This window comes from Bombina bombina, chromosome 2 (assembly GCF_027579735.1).
Source record: "Bombina bombina isolate aBomBom1 chromosome 2, aBomBom1.pri, whole genome shotgun sequence".
Taxonomy (NCBI): domain Eukaryota; kingdom Metazoa; phylum Chordata; class Amphibia; order Anura; family Bombinatoridae; genus Bombina; species Bombina bombina.
The window spans coordinates 464,774,751-464,799,781 of NC_069500.1; the positions used below are offsets into that span (position 1 = coordinate 464,774,751).

At 38.0% G+C, this 25,031-nt stretch overlaps 1 protein-coding gene across 1 annotated transcript in view; it reads right to left on the minus strand.

Annotated features, from left to right (window-relative positions):
* The window catches only part of MYO18B (myosin XVIIIB), a 1,229,288-nt gene that overhangs the window by 1,102,417 nt on the left and 101,840 nt on the right, over window positions 1-25,031 (minus strand). The window contains exons 6-8 of the mRNA XM_053702090.1: window positions 14,625-14,691; window positions 14,414-14,526; window positions 7,199-7,375 (exon numbers count right to left, since the gene is read on the minus strand). Coding sequence (XP_053558065.1) covers window positions 7,199-7,375; window positions 14,414-14,526; window positions 14,625-14,691 — 357 coding nt within the window. The remainder of the gene's footprint in view (window positions 1-7,198; window positions 7,376-14,413; window positions 14,527-14,624; window positions 14,692-25,031) is intronic.

Consider the following 25,031-nt stretch of genomic DNA (forward strand, 5'->3'; position numbering starts at 1 on the left):
TCAAACGGAACTTCTTGAAGAACCTTAAGAATCAGGTTTAAGCTCCATGGCGGAGCAACAGTTTTAAACACAGGCTTGGATCTAACCAAAGCCTGACCAAATGCCTGAACGTCTAGAATACCTGCCAGACGCTTGTGCAAAAAAATAGACAGAGTAAAAATCTGTCCCCTTTTAAGGAATTAGCTGACAACCCTTTTCTCAAAAACATCTTGGAGAAAAGATAATATCCTGGGAATCCAGACTTTACTCCATGAGTAACCCTTGGATTCATAACAATCAGATATTTACACCATATCTATGTTCAATTTTCCTAGAGACAGGCTTTCATGTCTGTATTAAGGTATCAATGACTGACTCGGAGAAGCCATGCTTTGATAACATCAAGCGTTCAGTCTCCAGGCAGTCCATCTCAGATTGATTCTATTTAGATGGTTGAAAGGACCCTGAGGTAGAGGGACCTGTCTCAGAAGCAGAGACCGTGATGGAAAGGATGACATGTCCACCAGATCTGCATACCAGGTCCTGCGTGGCTACGCAGGCGCTGTCAAAAACACCAAAGCCCTCTCCTGCTTGGTCTTGACCTCCGGAGGAAATCCCACTCCCCCGGAAGAAAAGTCTGACGACTTAGAAAATCCACCTCCCAGTTCTCAACACCTGGGATATGGATAGCTGATAGACAAGAGTGAGTCTCTGTCCAGTGAATTATTGTAAGACTTCTAACATCGCTAGGGAACTTCTGTTCCCCCTTGATGGCTGATGTAAGCCACAGTCGTGTATATTGTCCGACTGAGTATGATGTACCTCAGAGTTGCTAACTGAGGCCAAGTCTGAAGAGCATGGAATATCACTCCCAGTTCCAGAATATTTATTAGAAGGAGGGTCTCCTCCTAAGTCCACTATCCCTGAGCCTTCAGGGAGTTCCAGACTGCATCCCAACCTAAAAGGCTGGCATCTATTGTAACAATTGTCCCATCTGACCTGCGGAAGGTCATACCCTTGGACAGATGGACCCGACATAGTCACCAGAGAAGAGAATCTCTGGTCTCTTGGTCCAGGTTTAACAGGGGGACAAATCTGTGTAATCCCCGTTCCTCTGACTGAGCATGCATAGTTGCAGCGGTCTGAAATGTAGACGTGCAAACGGTACTATGTCCCTTGCCGCTACCATTAAGCCGATTTCATTCATGTACTGAGCCACCGAAGGGCGCGGATGGGATGAAAAAACACGGCAGAAATTTAGAAACTTTGACAACCTGGACTCCGTCAGGTTAAATTTTCATTTCTACAGAATCTATCAGAGTCCCTAGGAGGGAAACCCTTGAGATTGGGGATAGAGAACTCTTTCCTTGTTCACTTTCCACCCATGTGATCTCAGAAATGCCAGTACTACGTCCGTATGAGACTGGGCAATTTGGATGTTTGACGCCTGTATCAGGATGTCGTCTAAATAAGGGGCCACTTCTATGCCCCGCGGTCTAAGGACCGCCAAAGCGACCCCAGAACCTCCATAAAGATTCTTGGGGCTGTAGATATCCCAAAGGAAAGAGCTACAAACTGGTAATGCCTGTCTAGAAAGTCAAACCTGAAAAACGATGGTGATCTTTATGCATCACAATGTGAGGATAAGCATCCTTCAAATCCATTGTAGTCCTCTATTGACTCTCCTGGATCATAGTTAAGATGGTACGAATAGTTTCCATCTTAAATGACGGAATTCTGAGGAATTTGTTTAAGATCTTTAGATCCAAAATAGGTCTGAAGGTTCCCTCTCCTTGGGAACCACAAACAGATTTGAGTAAAAACTCTGTCCCTGTTCCTCTCTTGGAACTGGATGGATCTCGTACACAATGTAAGAATGCCTCCTTCTTTATCTGGTTTGCAGATAATTGTGAAAGGCGAAATCTCCCCTTTTTTTGGGGGGGAATCTTTGAAATCCAGAAGATATCTCTGGGATATAAATTCCAATGCCTAGGGATCCTGGGCATCTCTTGCCCACGCCTGGGCAAAGAATGAAAGTCTGCCCCCTATAGGATCCGTTACCGGATAGGGGTCCGTTCCTTCATGCTGCCTTAGAGGCAGCAGCAGGCTCCTTGGCCTGCTTATCTTTGTTCCAGGTCCGATTGTCCCCAGACCGCCTTGGACTGAGCAAAAATTCCCTCTTGTTTTGCCTTAGAGGAAGAGGATGCCACACCTGCCCTGAAGTTTTTAAAAGGTACGAAAATTAGACTTTTTTTTTTTTTTTTTTTGCCCTTGATTTAGACCTATCCTGAGGAAGGGCATGACCTTTTCCTCCAGTGATATAAGCAATAATCTCCTTCAAACCAGGCCCGAATAGGGTCTGCCCCTTGAAGGGAAGTTAAGTAGCTTATTTATTAAAGTCACGACAGCTGACCATGATATAAGCCATAGCGCTCTGCGCGCCAGTATAGTAAAAAACAGAATTCTTAGCCTTTAGTCTAGTCAAATGAACAAGGCATCAGAAAACAAAGGAATTGGCTAGCATAAGCTTGTCAAATATATTCATCCAATGGAGTCGCTTAACTGTAAAGCCTCATCAAGAGACTCAACCCAGAACGCCGCAGCAGCAGTGACAGAAGCAATGTATGCAAGGGGCTGCAGGATAAAACCCTGTTGAATAAACATTTTTTATCCATTGGATCTAAAAAGCACAACTGTCCTCGTCAGAGGTAGTGGTACGCTTAGCTAGAGTAGAAACTCTTCTCTCCACCTTAGGAACTGTCTGCCAGAAGTCCCGTGTGGTGGTAACTATTAGAAAACATTCTTCTAAAAAATAGGAGGGGAAGAGAACGGCACACCTGGTCTATCCCATTCCTTATTAAAAAAATTTTAGTAAACCTCTTTAGGTATTGGAAAAACATCAGTACACACCGGCACTGCATATTATTTATCCAGTCTACACAATTTCTCTGGCCCTGCGATTGTACACATTCATTCAGAGCAGCCAAAGCCTCCCTGAGCAACAAGTGGAGGTTCTCAAGCATAAATTTTAAATGTAGAAATATCAGAATCAGGTTAAATCATCTTCCCTGAGTCAAAAAAAAAAATCACCCACAGACTAAGCATATTGTGAGGTAGTATCATACATGGTTCTTAAAGTGTCTGTATGCTCTGTATCTACCCCCAGAGCTAACTGCTTTCCTTTAATTTCAGGTAGTCTGACTAATGCTGCTGCCAGAATATTATTCACCACCTTTGCCATGTCTTGTAAAATAAACGCTATGGGCGCCCTTGATGTACTTGGCGCCATTTGAGCGTGAGTCCCTGAAGCGGGAATCGAAGGGTCTGACACGTGGGGAGAGTTAGTCGGCATAACTTTCCCCTCGACAGAATCCCCTGGTAAAAGAAACGCTATGGGTGCCCTTGATGTACTTGGCGCCATTTGAGCGTGAGTCCCTAAAGCGGGAGTCAAAAGGTCTGACACGTGGGGAGAGTTAGTCGGCATAACTACCCCCACGACAGAATCCTCTGGTGATAATGTTTTTAAAGACAAAAAATGATCTTTATTGTTTAACATGAAATCAGTACATCTGGTACACATTCTAAGATGGGGTTCCACCATGGCTTTAAAACATAATGAACACAGAGCTTCCTCTATGTTAGACATGTTAGAACAGACTAATAATGAGACTAGTAAGCTTGGAAAACACTTTAAATCAAGTTAACAAGCAAATATATAAAACGTTACTGTGCCTTTAAGAGAAACAAATTTTGTCAAAATTTGAAAAACAGTGAAAAAAAAGGCAGTAAAACAAACAAAATTTTTACAGTACATGTAATAAGGTAACAGAGCATTGCACCCACTTGCAAATGGATGATTAACCCCTTAATGCAAAAAACAGATCAAAAAAAAAAAAAAAAAAAAGACATAGACGTTTTTAAAAACAGACACAACAAACTGCCACAGCCAACAGTGGGAAGCTTCAGTTAACTGTTTCTATGCAAAATTTAAGCCAGCCATGTGGAAAAAACTTAGGCCCCAATAAGTTTTATCACCAAACATATGTTAAAAAACGATTAAACATGCCAGCAAACGTTTTAAAACACATTTTTACAAGAGTATGTATCTCTATTAATAAGCCTGATACCAGTCGCTATCGCTGCATTTAAGGCTTTACTTACATTACTTCGGTATCAGCAGTATTTTCTTAGTCAATTCCATTCCTAGAAAAATATTTTACTGCACATACCTTATCTGCAGGAAAACCTGCACGCCATTCCCCCTCTGAAGTACCTCACTCCTCAGAATGTGTGAGAACAGCAAATGGATCTTAGTTACGTCTGCTAAGATCATAGAAAAACGCAGGCAGATTCTTCTTCCAAATACTGCCTGAGATAAACAGCACACTCCGGTGCCATTTAAAAATAACAAACTTTTGATTGAAGAATAAACTAAGTAGAAAGCACCACAGACTCTCACGACCTCCTATCTATGTTGAGGCTTGCAAGAGAATGACTGAATATGGCAGTTAGGGGAGGAGCTATATAGCAGCTTTGCTGTGGGTGGACTCTTGCAGCTTCCTGTTGGGAAGGAGAATATATTCCATAAGTAATGGATGATCCGTGGACTGGATACACTTAACAAGAGAAAATATAGTTATTATTATGGTTCAGATTTTAGCCGGTTATAACCTGTATCTGTGTTACCATATACAGTTGAAAGTAAGTCAATAATAACCAAGAAACTGGTCTATTAATAACACCTCGAATATCCATATACTATATGGAGACCATTTAATGTACAACTCAAGTATTAATTTACCGTTTTTTTGTGGTCACACAAATTCATAAATATATCATTAAGTATAATACTCCTGCTCAAGTGATATAGGTTGAAAATTCAGCCATCACTCCATTAACATAACTTTAAGGTATTTAACAACATGAGTTTATGTCCTCATGTTGAGACAAATGTGGTAATACCAGTAGATGTTCCTACAATATAACTTGAACTTAAGGTTTTTCACGAACGTACTAACTATTTTCTCAACACTAGAGACTTTCAATCAAAGATACTCTATATATCATACCTGCATAGAATCAATACTAATTATTAGTGTGAATATACACGTCTATTCCACTGAATATAAGCAGGTAAATTTATTGCAATATCAATTGCACACAAGAGTTTCTGTTGAAGAATTCTAGGTATTACGTGACATTGTCACGCCAAGCCAAGTAGACTACAATCGGTGCCTAAGTGTGTTTTAAAGTTTTTCCTATTTTTATTCTAGACCCCAATAAAAGTTAAATTTTAATTATAGTTAAGTTTGTGTCTCCTCTAATCTTGGATTTCATTTTTGATTTCTTTACATCAATATTACTCAATAGTGACCTGTGAGTGCTTTAAAGTGTATTCTTTCTCTTTTTGCTCCAGTAATCAATGTTATACACATAGCACCGAACTTAGTCATTTAAATCGGCTGATAACACAAAAGGCCTTACAAGTTGGCCAGATATTAAATAAGCCAGGTCCTGTATATACCTGTAGTGCCATTGGTAACTTTTCTCAATAAACTCTAAGACTAAGACAATATATATATTGGTGGGTGTGAATATATCACTTAAGTCGGCGGACAATAACTTGTCTCCTTTACATTAAAGGGACATAACAGTGAAAAAATTCTCACTGTTTTATCAGGCTATACAAATATGCTGCAATGCCCTGTGCACTCTCTTTAAAACCAGCTTCTCAGAAACATTGTAATAACATGAGTATCTAGGGACAAAGAACCATATACCAGTGAGTCTAGTAGTTCGTAAAATCATTATCATTACCATCATCAGGAGAGAATTTAGGAACCGTGCATGAGTGATGATTAGTCGAAAAAGTTTAGTCATTATAAAACTATTGAATCCTTATTGTTATGGTTCATAACGTGTGAATGGTATTTAAAGGGACAGTATACCAATTTACATTTAACTGCATGTAATAGACATAGACACTACTATAAAGAATAATATGCACAGATACTGATCTAAAAATCCAGTATAAAAACTTACTTAGAAGCTCCCAATTTAGCACTGTTGAAAAGGTTAGGCTGAGACAACCACTGATATGGGCTGGAAAGCAAAAACAGCAGACATTCCCCGCTACCCTGCATATGAAAAGACCCTTTATACAAACAGCAGCAAGCTGGAGTAGGTAGACAACAGTCTAGTTCTAAAACTTTGGGGCTTGCTTAGGTGTCAAATCAGCACAATGTTATTTAAAAATGAGCAAAACTCCATATTTAAAAAACAAAAACCCTGTATGGGCTATATAAATGAAGCATCTACAAAATCTAGTGCACAATGGCCATTTAAGTGAGTGTATGGCTTTGAAGAAGGCTTTAAACCACAGTTTCTCAACCCCAGTGTTCAAAGGACACACGTATGCCAGGATTTTAGTATCGTCCTTTTAGACATATGACTTAACACTGTTCACTCACTGTACTCAGCATGTTTGCTGCATTTCAGGATTGAAGTTAAAGGAGCAGTGTAAACAATTTTTGTCCTCAACATGTTTATAAATGACATACCAATTGCAGAGTTGAAAATGCATGGGAAACTGTTCCTTATATAAGTTGTATATTAAATAGCGATTTCTGTCAAGTTAAACCAAAATCCAATCAAATGAGCTGAGCTTCCAGGGAGAGCAGTATTAATAAACTTATCTCTATATATTTACACCAATTGTTTCCTGATCTTATCTCTCTATACACAGTGAGGTCAATACTTAGAGAGAACAATGGAAAATGTAAGTATTTCTATGTCCCATCCCACTGGGAGCATGATGTCTTCTAAACCGCCTTGCTTGCATAGCTTTTCACAACCAGTACTTAAGTATTTAAATATTCAGTATCTGTAAGAATACAACAGGTAACAACAGTTATTGTAAATGACAAACTAAGGTAAGAGAGTTATTTGTAATGTAATTGCACTCCAGCAGGTAAAATTGATTATTGGGAACAAATGAAAGGTTGGGGGAGGGGGGGCAATCACAGTAGACTGTGCCTTTAAAATACCTCTGTTTCAACTCCAATTCCAGGCTACACAACAGGCCAGGATTATGGGATATCTCTACCTGACACTTGTGCCTCAGTCAAAATTCAAATGTACATCTGAAGCTCCTCTGTTTGAGTAGAGATTCCATTTGTGCACTTTATGTGGTCTAAAGAATATATATTGCTGCTCTCACCTTTGTAGAAAAATTTGTAATAGGGGCGCTTGGCTTCAGCACAATCAGGTTTGGTCCGGCATTAGTGTGAATAAGCTGAGACTGGTAGCGATGCTGCAGGGTGTTTATAACGCTAGATTCATTGAGACTGATGAGTGTTGTCAGGTCTTCAGCATAGTCAAATTTAGATGGATTGGTCTGTGGGAGGCGGACAACAAAGAAAACTTCATAAACACAAAACTGTTACCACTACATAAATATATACAGTATATATTTGTACAAATACGTCAGAATGTTCAAAAATATCATGTGATCAGATATGTATAACTGAAATATGTAAGGGTAAGTATAATGGGGCACACAATAATGGAAATATTAGAGATTAACGGTTATTTACAGCTATATTATATATATATATATATATATATATATATATATATATATATAGTATATATCAGCATCCTCTGGCAACAGCATTATATACCACATGAATGTTACAAGCTACTTGTGCAACATTAACATCAAACTGGCATGGGTGGAACCTTGTGCCACTTTGTGCTCATTTATCAAAAACAAATTTAAATCCTGATTTGCTGATGATGCACACATGGGGCAACTCTGTTTCTTTAGGATGAAGGCCTCTTTTTCTGGGGTAAGTTTAAAACTGTAGACATAATAAAAAGTCATTTAGATTGCAGACACCCCCTACACACTGGTTACTTTTAGATACACAACAGGACATGCAATTTACTTCTGTTATCAAATTTGTTTAAGATCAAACTTGTGTAGGCTCAAAGGAACCCATCATCAAACATGTCTTTAGCATTATATGGCAGCGGTGACTGCAACAATGTATGTACAAAAGTTATACATTGTTGCAAACACTGCCGCAATAGAGTACTGTTGACACGTGCTTACTCCTGAGTTCCTATAAGCCTACTAAAGGAATGAAGCTAATTTGATAATAGGAGTTATTTGGAAAGTGTTTATAATTGACCATTCTATTTAAACCATAAACATTTAATTTTGACTTTACTGTCCCTTTAAGGGTTACTACATGTCCATTTAACTTATCTCTAGTGTGTATAAATTAAATATTTACATATGAAATGAATGTATATAAAGGGACATTAAACTGATGGGTACTACTACAGTAGCACAGTTATTAGTCACCATGCTAAGTTTCCCTCCTGTACATGCAGCTAACTTTAGTTCTCTTTTTTAATTTATTACAGAATCCAGTTGGTAAAACTCTACACTTTATCTTGTAGCTCGCGTATTGTTGCATCCTGTGATCTGCTTTTTCACTTCAGTTTAGCTCACTTAGGGCCAGATTACCATTGGATCGCTATTTAGCGCTTTTGCTAGGGAATTATTTGCGCTAGAAGTAAACTTTTTGCGTACGTCAGGGTTGTGCTCATATTACGAACTGAAAGTAAAATGTTATTGCTCTCGCCGAACTTAAAATATTGCACGCGCGATAACCTATTCCCACCATAGAAGTCAATGGAGAAAAAAAAAAACTAACACCCAACTCTCACACAAACCATTTCGCATACCCCAACATGAAAATATTAATATTTCACATTCTAATGTTCTTCCCATAACAGACTATATTCTATTTATTCATAAATACATATTTCTACATATATAATGTTTTTTTGGTACTATATATATCTATACCTATTAATATAGATGCTTATATACAGTATAGGTATAGAATCTAGATATATACAGATATATATGAATATCTATTTATAAATACATAGAACATATTCTGCTACACTACAGAAACTGGAGGAGGAGGTTGATAGTGTTCAGGTAAAGGAATCTGGGAGGGGGAGGGGAATGAGAGGGGGCAGCTACACTACAGAAAAAATGGATATTTCATTATTATTATTTTATTTTTTTGAGAAAAAAAAAGCTTAATTTCCTGCAAACTGGGTACTGGCAGACAGCTGCACGTACCTAACGTGGCGGCTAATAGGTAGAGGGGGGAGGGTTAAAGAGCTGTTTGGCTCAGGGAGGTTGGGTGGTAAGGGGGGATCCTACACTGCAGAAAATATCTAATAAAAATATTAAAAAAACAAAAACAACAAAATCAACTTTTTTATAGACTATTAGACTTTCTGCCAGTACTTAATAAGATGGTGGTGACTCTTGGGGGGTGGGGAGGGAAGAGAGCTGTTTGAGAGGGGTCAGGGAAGGATCAGGGGGTGGGATGTGTCAGGTGGGAGACTGATCTCTACACTAAATCTAAAATTAACCCTACAAGCTACCTAATTAACCCCTTCACTGCTGGGCATAATACAAGTGTGGTGCACAGCGGCATTTAGCTGCCTTCTAATTACCAAAAAGCAATGCCAAAGGCATATATGTCTGCTATTTCTGAACAAAGGGGATCCTGGAGAAGCATTTGCAACCATTTGTGCCATAATTGCACAAGCTATTTGTAAATAATTTCAGTGAGAAACTTAAATATTGTAAAAAAGTTAAGAATTTTTTTTATTTGATCTCATTTGGGAGTGAAATGATTGCATGAAATACACCAAAATGGGCCTAGATCAATACTTTGGATTGTCTACTAAATATATATATATATACACATGTCAAGGGGTTCCTGACAGATATCAGTGTTACAATGTAACTATTGCTAATTTTGGGGAAAAAAATGGTTTGGAAATAGCAAAGTGCTACTTGTATTTATGGCCCTATAACTTGCAAAAAAAGCAAAGAACACGTAAACATTTGGTATTTCTAAACTCAGGACAAAATTTAGAAACTATTTAGCATGGGTGTTTTTTGGTGGTTGTAGATGTGTAACAGATTTTGGGGGTCAAAGTTAGAAAAAGTGTGTTTTTTTTCATCATATTTTATAAAAAAAATTATAGTAAATTATATGATATGATGAAAATAATGATATCTTTAGAAAGTCCATTTAATGGCAAAAAAAATGGTATATAATATGTGTGGGTACAGTAAATGAGTAAAATTACAGCTGAACACAAACACCGTAGAAATGTAAAAACAGCCCTGGTCCTTAACCCTTTCGTGACCGGGTTATAAAGTCTACATCGGAACAACGTTCCGATGTAGACAAATTAAAATCACGATCGCGAGATTTCAATTATGGGATCGGGTCTGGGGGGCGTCCCTATGACGCTAGGAATGCCCTCCAGACCGCGATCAAATCCTGCAAGCGCAGTAGGCTTCAGGACAGCAGATGTATTCCGTCATAACGGCTTTAAAGCCCAGCACCGTTGTGACGGAATACAACGGCATAACGGTGTGGAAAAGTTAATGAGGGGTTAAAGGGATACTAAACCCATTTTTTTCATGATTCAGATAGCACATGCAATTTTAAGCAACTTTCTAATTTACTATGATTATCAATTTCTTTGTTCTCTTGCTATCTTTATTTAAAAAGCAGGATTGCAAGCATAGGAGCCGGCCCATTTTAGGTTCAGCACCCTGGATAGTGCTTGCTTATTGGTGACTACATTTAGCAAACCAATAAGCAAGCATAACCCAGGATCTGAACCAAAAATGGTCTGGCTTCTATGCTTACATTCCTGCTTTTTAAATAAAGATAGCAAGAGAACGAAGAAAAAAATTGGGTTTAGTATTCCTTTAACAGGTCAGATATTCATTATATCTTAACTACAGCACAGGTGAAAAAATCATCTGAAGGGTGAGAGCAGGTTAGAAACCATGGTTACTGATCAGCTGATTATTTCACCTGTGATCTAGTTAAAGGGACATAAAACCCATGATTTAGGTAGAACAAACAAATATAAACAAATTTCCAGTTTACTTCTATTATCAAATTTGCCTCATTCTCTTGGTACCATTTGGTTGCTGACTGAACACATGGGTGAGCCAAGGACCATCGGTATATCTATGCAGCTACCAATCACCAGCTAGAACATAGGTTCTTTGCTGCTCCTGAGCTTTCCTAGATAAACCTTTCAGCAAAGGATAACAACAGAAGAAGGCATAATAAATAATACAATTAGCGCTGCAGAATCTGTTGGCGCTCTACAAATAACCGATAATAATAAAATAATAATAATAATACAAGTAAATTGGAAACGTGTTTAAAATTGTATGCTCTATATGAGTCATGAAAGAAAAATATAGGGTTTCATGACCCTTTAAAGATATAATGAATATCTGGCCTGTTAGGGGTCCTGAGGACTGCGGTTGAGAAACACTGCTATAAATAATACTTTAAAACTGTTGAATATGTGTTAATGGTGTAATCAAATCTGAAAATCACAATGATACAAAGCGGAGGCAAATTTCAATTTACTCAATTATGAGCAGATGCATTCTAGGCCTGCTAGGGAGTGGAAAAAGCTAATTTTGCTGAAATAAACTGCAGTAAAAGCAGGCAACACAAATACTATACATTTTTTACAGTGCTTAGTTATTAATTTTGGGGAGAATCAATTGTTTTTTAAAGTTTTAAATATTTATGATTTTTTTCCTAGAAAACATAACTATTGTATTTTCCTTTAAATACATAAAATACAGTTACTGAAGTCACAATTTATATCACACATTTAAAACAGTATGTCTTATAGCACTCAGGATATATATGCTCCGGAACCTATCTCAGTATGCTCTCGTGGAAGGAGGTAAGTTTCAATAAAGGATACCAAGAGTGTATCTGATAATAGGAGTTAATTGGAAAGTCACTTTGAATTATAAAAGTTTAATTTTGAATCCCATTTCCCCTTAAGAACAGTTTTTTAAAGGATTACTTTCCGTTATAATTTTTAAGCCAAACAACTAACATATTAAAGTTAATAAACATTAATTAAAACCTACTGACCTATATTTTCTCCAAAACGAAGTTTCATAACGTTCTAAAAGTTATATATTTTATTTGCCGATGATGTCACGTTATCCTGCCCACTATTTTCAGCACTGCATGTTCAAAATACTTAAACCAATGAAATTGTGTTTAAAGCGCCATTTTGAAACCTAGGTATTGTAAACGGATTGGTACAGAGCAAAGGATACCCGCAGAGTGGGTTTGGAAAACAATTAAATTTGCAGACAAGATTTCTGATATACGGTAGAGATATGTTAATGAAATGCTATTGATAAAAAGCGTATTTGGGGTAGTTATTTAGTAACAGGCATAGAAAATATTTACTTACAGTGGCCCTTTAAGTGAAGGTTTAGGTGAAGGTTGATTATTAACACTTATTTATGTTTCTAGTTGTTAATCCCTTGCCAATGAGTTAAACACATATAAAGTTAAGCACCCAACAAATTCATGTTATGTGTCATGCCAAATGAACATATGGCCGGTCAGTACATTTGTCTCAATTACCAGCTGCATCCTCACCTGTAGTGGCATGGGGATTTGCAGGAACACAACTTTGACAGGGTGTTTAAAGGGACAGTAAATTCTTTGTAATTACAGCATTTTTCTACCCTCTTCCAGAATATTATTCTATAAACAGATGGTAAACTGGACTATATTTAAACAGATTAATACCTTGTTTTCTGCTATTCTTTTTGATGGAAAAGGGGGCAGAAATAATAATAAAAATATATTTGTTTTATGCATAATTAAGCATTTTATATTAGAATTAGATGTATTTACTGTCCCTTTAACCACTTTTCTAGGATTAAGAAAATAAATATAAGCTGTTCCAATCTAACAGAGCATTTTATTTTTAAAATAGAACATCACGTTCTATCAGTTCTAGTTTCAGGCCATACAAAAAAGTTCAGTTGTTAGATAAATGTCATTTAATTAGTTATGAATTCAAAGTCCCAAGTGATCCATCCCTGAATGACATGAGCAGCTGTTAGGAAAAGTCCAGTTGTTCTAAAAACAAGGTATAATTTCCTGTTCCATTCAGTTAATGAGGTCCTTCAACTGTTGTCACTGCTATTTGGTTTTCTATATTGTTCCGACAGCTCCTCAAACTGGGCAGTCATAAAATTTACACATAATAAGTATAACATGAATTAAAGGGACATAAAACACATTTTTTTTATTTCATGATGCAGACAAAGCATACAATTATAAAAAAGTTTTTAATTTACTTCTATTATCAAACTTGCGTAATTCTAAAGTTATTATTTGTTGAAGAGATATTTAGATAGGAAGCGTGCACATGTTTGCATGACAGGAAATAGTGCTGCCATCTAGTGCTCTGGATAATGTATAACATTCTTGCAAAACTGCTGCTATATAGTGCTGCACAGCCGTGTACACTACTGATCTTACTTTTCAGCTTTTGAACAAAGGATACCATGAAAACGAAGAAAATTTGATAATCGAAGTATATTGGAAAGTTGCTTACAAATGCAAGCTCTATCTGAATCATGAAATAAACATGAAAATGACTGCCATACTCTGCCTTCTCTCTCTGATTTATTTAGAGACGCAAATATCCATTGTAGCCTAAATTCATAAAGATACGCTGCATAGTTTCCTGCGCATTTGTGTATTTGCGCTTCAAGTCATTGACTTATTTTATGTTTGTTCAAAAGGAAATGCAAAATAGGATGTGTCCCATAATTATCACTAATGGACGTGTATTTTACTCTAAGAGAAACACAGCGCTATACAAGAAAATCAAGCAAGACCTTCAATATTGTCTTGATATCTATACAAAAGCTTGTAAACCACAAAAGTTTGTATTTTACAATTTAATCAGAACTGCTATAAAATTATGATAAATAAAAATATATATATTAAATTGCTTCCTTTAATGCTTCGGTTATGTGTAATTGCTGTTGCAGGGTGCTCGGATGAAGAATCAGTGCCTTAAAACACGTGTAGATACTTTTTATTGCGTGTGTTGCTGTCTTGGCTGTATCACTTATAATGGGATACGCCATCAGGCAGATGGGGAGCTTATGCAGGTTTGATTTTTTTAAAAAAATGCTATGTTTCTTCATAGTGAATGCAAAACCTCAGAGGTAGCAAATAAACATATACATTTGTTCAAAAAAGGAATGATCACATGCTATTCGCCGCTCAAAAATTACATGGGAACACTTTTTTTTATAAATATAACAATGTATTTTGGTGCATATTTTGGTAAAAAATAAAAACTTAACACTTTGCTCTCAGTTTGATACATTTGAGCCATTTTGCCTAAAGCCGTTTTAGTGATAGCGCCAAAAAACTGCTTTGTCTTTTCTCAAAAGTACAATTTGTTGCCTGTAATAAATACATTTTTGGAGGTATGTTTTTAAGCTTACCCTATGAATATTTTCTTCATCCACTTCTATAACTTGGTTTTCAGCATCAATACGAATCCTCACTTTACCGTCTGGTAACTCAGGTGTTCCTTCATCTGGTTTTAGTTCTGTTGCTGTTAAGAAAATAAATATGCAGGTACTGTGTTACCGTATTGGTGAATGTGAAATTAGAAAAATCTTAGAGAGAAAAACAGTCAAATTCGACACTTACCCAGTGTAAACCCATCGTTGTGAACAAACCAAACTTGCTCTGTTTCATACCACACATCTTCTGGTACCTAAACATATTAAACAGAGACATTCAAATATATACTTTTTTCTTTTAAATGTATTAGTTTTTTACTTTTATGAAAATGGATATTAAACTTATTATTATGGGACTTACACTGTCCAAATATAAAGCAGTGGGAGCTTTTTAGCCATTAAGCTCCTGCCCTATGGATAAATGATATACACATATGTGTTTCTTGTTAGATCCAAAATGAAAATAAACAACATTAAAGGGACAGTCTAGTCAAAATTAAGCTTTCATGATTCAGATAGGGTATGCAAATTTGAACAACCTTCCAATTTACTTTTATCATCAAAATTGCTTTGTTCTCTTGGTATGCTTTGTTGAAAGCTAAACCTAGGTAGGTTCATATGCTAATTTATAAGCCCTTGAAGGCTGCCTCTTATCTCAGAGCATTATGACAGGTTTTACAGCTAGAGAGCGCTAGTTCATGTGTGCCATTTAAATAACATTGTGTTCACTCCAGTGGAGTTACCTAGGAGTCTGCCCTGATTAGATAAAATTGTCTGTTAAAAGAATTAAAAAAGGGGACAGTCTGAAGAGGCTTAGGAACAAGGTAATTACTGAGATAAAAAGTATATTAATATAACCATGTTGGTTATGCAAAACGGGGGAATGGGTAATAAAGGGATTATCTATGTTTAAAATATATATATATATAATAAATATAAAAATGTATATTTGTAACATGTTATATAATGCTCTTTTATATATATGATATTATTGTTATGATTTTACTGTTCCTTTAAATCTGTGCATGACAAAAGACACATTTATAAAAGCCAGGGAGTCATAGTCTATTTTAAAGTGACAAGCGGGAATGATACAGCCCATAAAGACAAAGTAATATAGTGTTAGAACCAGTAAATATCAAGACACCTTGTAAGTGATTGGCTAAGCATAATATAGCTATGTGTTGTGACTAGGATTTTTGCAGCCTTTAATAGTGTATTGTTTATTTGCAAGTGGATGTGGGCGAGCACCCTCAACTATTTGGTCTCATTGGCTGCACTCGAAAAGATGTATTTAAACTCTTTTTGTAATGTCTGCTAAACCAAACGTAGATTTGTATTAAAAAAAGGAGACTGACCATCTTCCATTGGTTAAATCACCCCACCCAAGATCAGGTGTACTCATGACGGTGTATTGAAGTTGTACATAAAGCCAGGTAGTCTCATTCTATTAACCCTTTCGTGACAGGGTTAAAGTGCCTACATCGGAACAACTGTTCCGATGTAGACAAATTGAAACTACGCGATCGTGCATACGATCGCGAGATTTCAATTATTGGATCGCATCTGGGGGGCGTCCCTACAATCCTAGGAACGCCCTCCAGACCGCGATTAAATCCCTGAAGCACAGAAGGCTTCAGGACAGCCGTTAGTTATGACGTTCCATTCCGTCATAACGGCTTTAAAGCCCAGTCTAATTATGACGGAATGGAACGGCATAACGGCTTTAAAAGGTTAAACAGAGAAAAAGCAGAAATCATTCAGCCCATAAAGGTAAAGGACTGTAGTGTTAGGACCAATCAACATAGGGACACCTTGTAAGTTGGTGACTGGCTGCGTAGCATATGGCCATATTGTGTGACTAATTTTAAATAAATAAAAAATCATAGGTCATTTTTGCAGTATTTTGTTTATGTTTCATTACCCCCTGTTGTGCCATTTAAAACAAGCTCTGCTGCAGTCCTGTATTGTATGCATTGTATGAATTCCTGCTGTCAGTATGTGTATTGTTTTGTAGCCGCTCATGGAAGCGGGCGTCAGGTATTTGTTTTGAAACTAACGGGTATAAAAGATCATTCTTATAGTGACTGAAAAAAATTAGAAGCTAAATGAAAGAGAGAGTACAGTAGTTCAGATTCATCTTTTATTTAAATGTAAAATATTTATAGTAGTTTAAATATAAATGAAATGTTCTGTGCCTAAGAGCTTTGTTACTTTCTCACACAACATTAGAGCTTTTAGAAGATTGCCTCACTCTAAATGTGTTCCTGTTCTAAACGGCTCTCTGGTGACATCTATAAAAAGACACAATACTCATTTGTATGCAGTTATAGCTCAGCATACTTTGCTGCTGTGGAAGCTTTGTATACAACGGATGAGCAAACGCTTTAACGTTTAAAGGGGCATTGTAGGGAAATATGGACTAGAGGCCTAACAAGCAAGTTTAAGCAGCACATAAACAGTTAAAAAAATTAAAGTGTTCTAGATGAGTTAAAAAAAAAGTCATTTACAGTACAGAAAAAAAAAATTCAGCATCTAATTTTTAAAAAGTTTCCAATTTACTTCTATGATCAAATTGGCTTTGTTTCCATGACATTCTGTGTTGAAGAGATACCTAGGTAGGCATCTGGAGAACTACATGGCAGGAAATAGTGCTGCCCTCTAGTGCTCATGCAAATAGATAACATTCTTGCAAGACTGCTGCCATATTTATAGTGCTCTAGACATGGGCAGGCTCCTAAGCATATGTGCCTGTTTTTCAACAAAAGATACCAAGAGAATGAAGAAAATTAATAATATAAGAAAATTAGAAAGCTGTTTTAAAACTCTGGGTTTCAAGTAGCACTTTGCTATTTCCAAACCATTTTTTTTGTAACACTGAGATCTGTCAGGTATCCCTGAACAAACTCTTAATATATATATATTTTTTTTTTTTTATCTAGGCCCATTTTGGTATATTTCATGCCACCATTTCACCACCAAATGCGATCGAATAAAAAAAAACTTTAACTTTTTCACAAACTTTAGGTTTCTCACTGAAATTATTTACAAACAACTTGTGCAATTATGGCACAAATGGTTGCAAATGCTTCTCCGGGATCACCTTTGTTCAGAAATAGCAGACTTATATGGCTTTGGAATGGCTTTTTGGTAATTAGAAGGCCACGAAATGCCCATTAATTAGGTAGCTTGTAGAGTTAGTTTTAGCTTTAGTGTAGATTTCAGCATCCCATCTGACACATCCCAACCCCTGATCCCTCCCTGACCCCCTTCAAACAGCTCTCTTCCCTCTCCACCTCACAATTGTCACCGCCATTTTAAGTACTGGCAGAAAGTTTTTTTTTTTATCTTCTTTATATATATATATATATATATATATATATATATATATATATATATATATATATATATATATATATATAATATTAGTATATATTAGTAACAATCAACCATATCAGTGGAAGAAAAACACTTCACTCTCCGGTCTTTTGCAAGTGATACAAGGCTTTAATCCATCCTTAGAAACAATATCCCATCCCAAACGTTTCTGCTTTTACTTTTTTACTTTTTTTTCTATTTTTTTCTAATTTTGGTTCTTTTATTTTTATGTATTATTTTTTATTTTTATTTTCCTTGATGAATACTGTGTTTTTTTCTTGTTCTTTTTGTTTTAATTTCATTATTTGCCCTCTGCTATACTAGTGGCTCTTATGTGATGAATATTATATTTCAGCTGGTAGTTAAAGGGACACTGTACTCAAAATTTTTCTTTCATGATTCAGATTGAGCATGAAATTTTAAGCAACTTTCTAATTTACTCCTATTATCAAATTTTCTTCATTCTCTTGGTATCTTTATTTAAAATGCAAGAATGTAAGTTTAGATGCCGGCCCATTTTTGGTGAACAACCTGGGTTGTCCTTGCTGATTGGTGGATAAATTCATCCACCAATAAAAAATTGCTGTCCAGAGTACTGAACCCAAAAAAAGCATAGATGCCTTATTTTTCAAATAAAGATAGCAAGAGAACAAAGAAAAAATGATAATAGGAGTAAATTAGAAAGTTGCTTAAAATTACAAAACAAAAATTTTGGGTTCAGTGTCCCTTTAAGTTTCAGGCATTTCAAACATTATATGAAACCCAGCATATTATTAATGTGATCAGGGTGTCCCCTTAAGTGTTGTCTAACACTTTTTAGTAATAAAGGTATGTAATGTAAGGATTACGATGTAATCTGTTTTTAACATGTAGTTTTTTTTCATAGGGCTTTCCGGTGCTAATGCGCCACGCTTTCACAAAGCATGCGCAATTTTTTTCAATGAGTGGCCTGAGAGACGTTTTTTTCGTCATGATGCAGACGAGGCTATGCTAATTAGCCATGTGTTGGATGATTCCGACTTCTGTATGAACATCGTGACGTGCATGTGTGAGCGTTGACCCGGTACACCAGAAGCCACATTAGCACTTAGGGGTATAAATAGGTGAGCGGTGTGTGGTTTAGATTAGGAGCTTTTTGGGATGCAGATAATTTACTTACCCATTGAAAAAGATACCAGTAGGTATCGAAACGTTTGGGATGGGATATTGTTTCTACTGATTGCCTAATAAGGATGGATTAAAGCCTTGTATCATTTGCAAAAGACCGGAAAGTGAAGCGTTTTTCTTCCACTGATATGGTTGATTGTTACTACTACATGTTCTTACACAGCACCCCGGCAGATGTCAATGTAACAGTGAGTGCACTTAACCTGACTCTTTATTTATATATATATATATATATATATATATATATATATATATATATATATATATATATATACACAAGGTAAAGGAAGGCACTCACTGGTCTTTTCATCAAATATTTATTATCAAGCATGACGTTTCGGGGACACACTCCCCTTCCTCAGACGGGTGAAACTCGGAAAATTAGAATATCGTGCACAAGTTCATTTATTTCACTAATGCAACTTAAAAGGTGAAACTAATATATTAGATAGACTCATTACATGCAAAGTAAGATAGTTCAAGCCGTGATTTGTCATAATTGTCATGATTATAGCTTACAGCTCATGAAAACCCCAAATCCACAATCTCAGAAAATTAGAATATTGTGAAAATGTGCAATATTCTAGGCTCAAAGTGTCCCACTCTAATCAGCTAATTAAGCCATAACACCTGCAAAGGGTTCCTGAGCCTTTAAATGGTCTCTCAGTCTGGTTCAGTAGGAATCACAAATTCACAATCATGGGAAAGACTGCTGACCTGACAGTTGTGCAGAAAACCATCATTGACACCCTCCATAAGGAGGGAAAGCCTCAAAAGGTAATTGCAAAAGAAGTTGGATATTCCCAAAGTGCTGTATCAAAGTTAATAGAACATTAATAGAAAGTTATGTGGAAGGGAAAACTGTGGAAGAAAAAGTTTTGGGGACTTTCACAAGGAGTGGACTGAGGCTGGAGTCAGTGCATCAAGAGCCACGACACACAGACGGATCCTGGACATGGGTTTCAAATGTCGTATTCATCTTGTCAAGCCACTCCTGAACAACAAACAACGTCAGAAGCGTCTTACCTGGGCTAAAGAAAAACAGACCGGGTCTGTTGCTCAGTGGTCCAAAGTGCTCTTTTCTGATGAGAGCAAATTTTGCATCTCATTTGTAAAGCAAGGACCCAGAGTATGGAGGAAGAATGGAGAGGCACACACTGCAAGATGCTTGAAGTTTCCACAGTCTGTGTTGATTTGGGGAGCCATGTCATCTGCTGTTGTTGGCTGCATTGACCCTGGACTTAATGAAGCACAGTGGACAGTCTACCATGAGATTTTAGAGCACTTCATGCTTCCTTCTGCAGACGAGCTCTATGGGGATGCTGACTTCATTTTCTAGCAGGACTTGGCACCTGCCCACACTGCCAAAAGCACCAAAACCTGGTTCAATGACCGTGGGATTACTGTGCTTGATTGGCCAGCAAACTCGCCTGACCTGAACCCCATAGAGAATCTATGGGGCATTGCCAAGAGAAAGATGAGAGACATGAGACTGAACAATGCAGAAGAGCTGAAGGCCGCTATTGAAGCATCCTGGTCTTCCATAACACCTCAGCAGTGCCACAGGCTGATAGCTTCCATGCCACGCCGCATTGAGGCAGTAATTGCTGCAAAAGGGGCCCAAACCAAGTACTGAGTAAATACAGTATGCATGCTTATACTTTTCAAAGGTCCGATATTGTTCTATGTACAATCCTTGTTTTATTGATTGCATGTAATATTCTAATTTTCTGAGATTGGGGATTTCATGAGCTGTCAGCCATAATCATCAAAATTATGATAAATCACGGCTTGAACTATCTTGCTTTGCATGTAATGAGTCTATCTCATATATTAGTTTCACCTTTTAAGTTGCATTAGTGAAATAAATGAACTTTTGCACGATATTCTAATTTTTCAAGTTTAACCTGTGTGTGTGTGTGTGTGTGTGTGTGTGTATATGTACACCTCCACGACCCCCCCCCCCCCCCCACAAACAGCCCTCCTAACCTCCCCCCTCTTTCTATTTGTGGCCATCTTAGGTACTGGCAGCTGTCTGCCAGGACCCAGTTTGTAATAAAATTAGGCACAATTTTTTATTTTTTTTTTATAAACACATTTTTTCCGTAGTGTAGCTGCCCCCCTCAATACCCTCCCAGATCCCTGCACCTACACTTATCCCACCTCTCCATCGTTCCTACTAACAAATTGTCAGGTTGCCAGGAATCAGACTGAGACGAGAAGTGCAAAAATAATCACACCTTTATTAATAGCAAAATATAATAAAAAGTCCACAAAACAAATAACAAGCCAGGAATCAAAACCAGAGCTGGTAGTCAGACGAGCTGAGTCAGGAGCCAAAGGGAATAGTCAGACAAGCTGAGTCAGGAGCCAAAGTGAGTAGTCAGACGAGCCGGAATCAGGAACAAGGAGAACAGCAGAGTCAGGAACAAGCCAGGGATCAGGAACCAGGAGGGACGTCGGACAGCCAGGTAATACACAGGAGCTCTCACAAACAGGTCTGAGACAACACAAGGGCAAAGCATACTGAACAGAGGCCCTTTAAATAAGGTGCTCTGACAAAATGCAGAAAGACATTTGGCAGAAGGAGATTTGGCAGACGGACATTTGGCCGACAGACATTTGGCTGACAGACAGAAAGCTAAAGAATGTTCCGATTTCGTCCGAGGGCAAATACGTTCCAGAGTGCTCTGTTCTAATCAGAGCCTCGGGCGCCGCAACTGCCTCTGGGAACCTTACCATGGGTCACAGGCCGCAGGTTTTGTAATTCTCTGTCTGGGAAACTATCAATCTATCTATCGTATCTATCAAATGTATCTATTGCATCTATTGATCTATCTATCTATCTATCAAATCTATCTATCTCGTGGCTGGACTGTTATGTGACAGCCACTTGTGTTTCTGCCAAGTGTCTGTCGGCCAAGTGTCCGTCGGCCAAGTGTCCGTCGGCCAAAAGTCCGGCCACGTTAAATAATAAGTGATGACATCACAATTCTGAGACTGCATCCTGTCTCACACTGATGATGAACACCAGTCTGGCCATAAAAGGAAGTGCAGGAAATGAGCAGCATCCCACAGTATGCACCAGAGTCAGCAAGAGAGGTGAGTAAAATGGCTGCAAGCAGCACATGGCAAACAAAGGAGGGAAAAAACCCTGACACAAATGATTTGACATAGCGTAGCAGTCCCACCTGCTCCTGCACACTCCCACCCCTCACACACCCTTCTGCCCTCCTCAAGCTCCCTCCAGTGATGGGCCGCCCACCCGCCTCCCTCCTATCCCTCCCATGCCCTTGGTCGTTATGGGGTTAAGCTGCATTTGCAGCTTTTTCTGCAATGTGGAGCTGGTTTGCATAAGCGAGGCTGCTGCCACATATTTACAAAGCAGAAACCACTTCTTTTTCCTCTCGGCCACATCAGAGGTGGAGAGATCAATCACCCCGACACTCGCTCGTTCAAGGTGATTGACATGCCCTGCTATAGCGCAATTGGTTGCACTGGATCAGGGGGCGGCATTGCACAAGAAACCGCTTGTGCAATGTTAAATTTCACAGTGTGATGCAAATATTGATTGCAGACGGACAGGTTCACTACTTGCAAACCTGTCGACCTGCAGGGATTGTAAGATAGTAGATAAGAGGCGGCCTTCAAGGGCTTAGAAATTAGAATATGAGCATACCTAGGTTTAGCTTTCAATAAAGAATATCAATAGAACAAAGCAAATATGATGATAATAGTAAATTGGAAAGTTCTTTAAAATTGCATAACTTATCTGAATCATAAAAGTTTAATTTTGGGTTGACTGTCCCTTTAAATAAAATTTTGGGAACTAAGATGGAGGTGTAAGTGAGGAGACATTGACACTAATTTTGAAAAACTTTGGAACAAAATAGACAACCTCCACTCCACAATGACAACTAGCCTTAAAAAAATAAAAAAATGATATTACAGAGATAGGGAACAGGGTGGATACCCTGGAAAACAACCAGGATGAGATATCTGATGAAATTACCACACTCTCCCAGTCTGTATCTTTGCAAAAGCAAGAAATCCTGGAACTCCAGGACAAAACGGAGGACCTGGAGAATAGGTATAGGAGGTGCAACTTGCGGCTCAAAGGAGTCCCAGAATCAACCACAAACAAAGATCTAAACGCCTACCTCCTTCAACTATTTAGAGCAATTACTGGCGATAATACTGAGGACTCCTATCAAATAGAAAGAGCCCTTAGAGCTAGACCTAGAGATGACCTACCACCTAGAGACATCATAGTGAAGCTCCTACGTTTCCCTGAGAAAGAAAAAAATCTTGCAAGCTGCCCGCCAGAATCCCACATTTAAATTCAAGGGAAACGTGATACAGTTCTATCAAGACCTTTGTGTCCGTACTCTACAACGTCGAGGCGCATTAAGACCACTGACAGTGCTCCTGCGAAAACACCAAATGCCATACCGCTGGGGCTTCCCTTTTTCCCTAATAGTGGTGAAAGACGGGAAAACAACAACCATAAGATCTATGGATGATGCACCCACAGCATGCCAATCCCTGGGTTTGGATCTACCAGACTTCACAACTAACATGTCACCCACTAAAGCACCAGAGGCTTCGGAAATTAGAGGCTCATCATCCAAAAACAGATGGACAAAGATCACTAAGGGGGGAAAGAAGCCCAAGACATGAACCTGTTCCCTGCCACTGGAATTGAGGCGGGATTTCCACCCTTATAATAAGTCTGTTTTGTTCAATGTACCTAGTGATAGTCAAGACCTCTTGGCTCTGCAGACGTGGGCGCAGTCTCCCTGTGTGGGGGATGGAGACATATAGAGGACGCATATGGTTGCCAAAGTTTATATCCTTTTTTTTGTGTGCTTTCTTATGCTCTCATGAACACATGGGAAGGAACTGATCCACAATACTCATGTGTTTACTTGTGAGACTATTATGTCCGTAATATCTAGCCGAAAGTCGGCTTACAACTGATACTCACTGACTTAAAATTTCATGGTTAAGAATGTTTATTTGTTTAAGTTCATGTTTTTGTTCAGGTTGATTATGTCAATACTTAAACACTATCGCCTAGATTGCGGCCAAAGGGGTGCGTTAGCTACGCGTGCTTTTTTCTGGCCGCACCTTTTAAATACCGCTGGTATTTAGAGTTCACAGAATGGCTGTGTTAGGCTCCAAAAAAGGAGCGTAGAGCATATTTACCGCAACTTCAACTCTCGATACCAGCGGTGCTTACGGAAACAATAGCAGACACTGAGGGACAATACATTTTCGTACACGGTCAGCTCCAGGGGGTAGATGTCGTTTTATGTAACATCTATGCCCCAAATGAAAAGCAGAACACCTTTTTTAGGCAAATCTCGCATTTGCTAACTACCTGGTCTAAAATGCGTATTATTCTGGCAGGAGACTTTAACCTGGACTTTCAAAATCTAGTTTATAGGGCCCCCAGTGAACTCTCCAAGAAACATAGGGCTATGGCCAAAGCTATTCTAGATTCTTTGAACCCCCACTCCCTAGTTGACACGTGGAAATCCCAGAATTGCATAACCACCGACAGTACATACTATTCCACAGGTCATTACATTTTCATCAGCCAGATACTACAACTGGTCCTTAGATCCACTAATATTCATACATGCGTATGGTCGGACCACTCTATAACTCAAGTGCAACTGGGAGAATTGAGGGATGTAAATAGGGGGTGAGCCTGGAATTATGATCCTGCTTGTCTAAAAAATCCCCAAACTAAAAATAACCTAATTAGGGCAATGAGTGAATATTGGAATATAAACTTAGATTCAACTTCTAACCCCATAACAATCTGGGCAGCACATAAGTCAGTAGTCCGTGGATTGCTTATCAAGGAAAAAACTACATATAACAAGAAAATTCAGGCGCATATATCACAGTTGTACATTGAGATAGAGGAATTAGATCGCTCCCACAAATTGACTCTTTCTGCATCCACCCTTCACAGGTTACAACTAAAAAGACAGGCCCTAGCAAAATATTTGAACGAGCATTCCATCAGGGCGGCGCA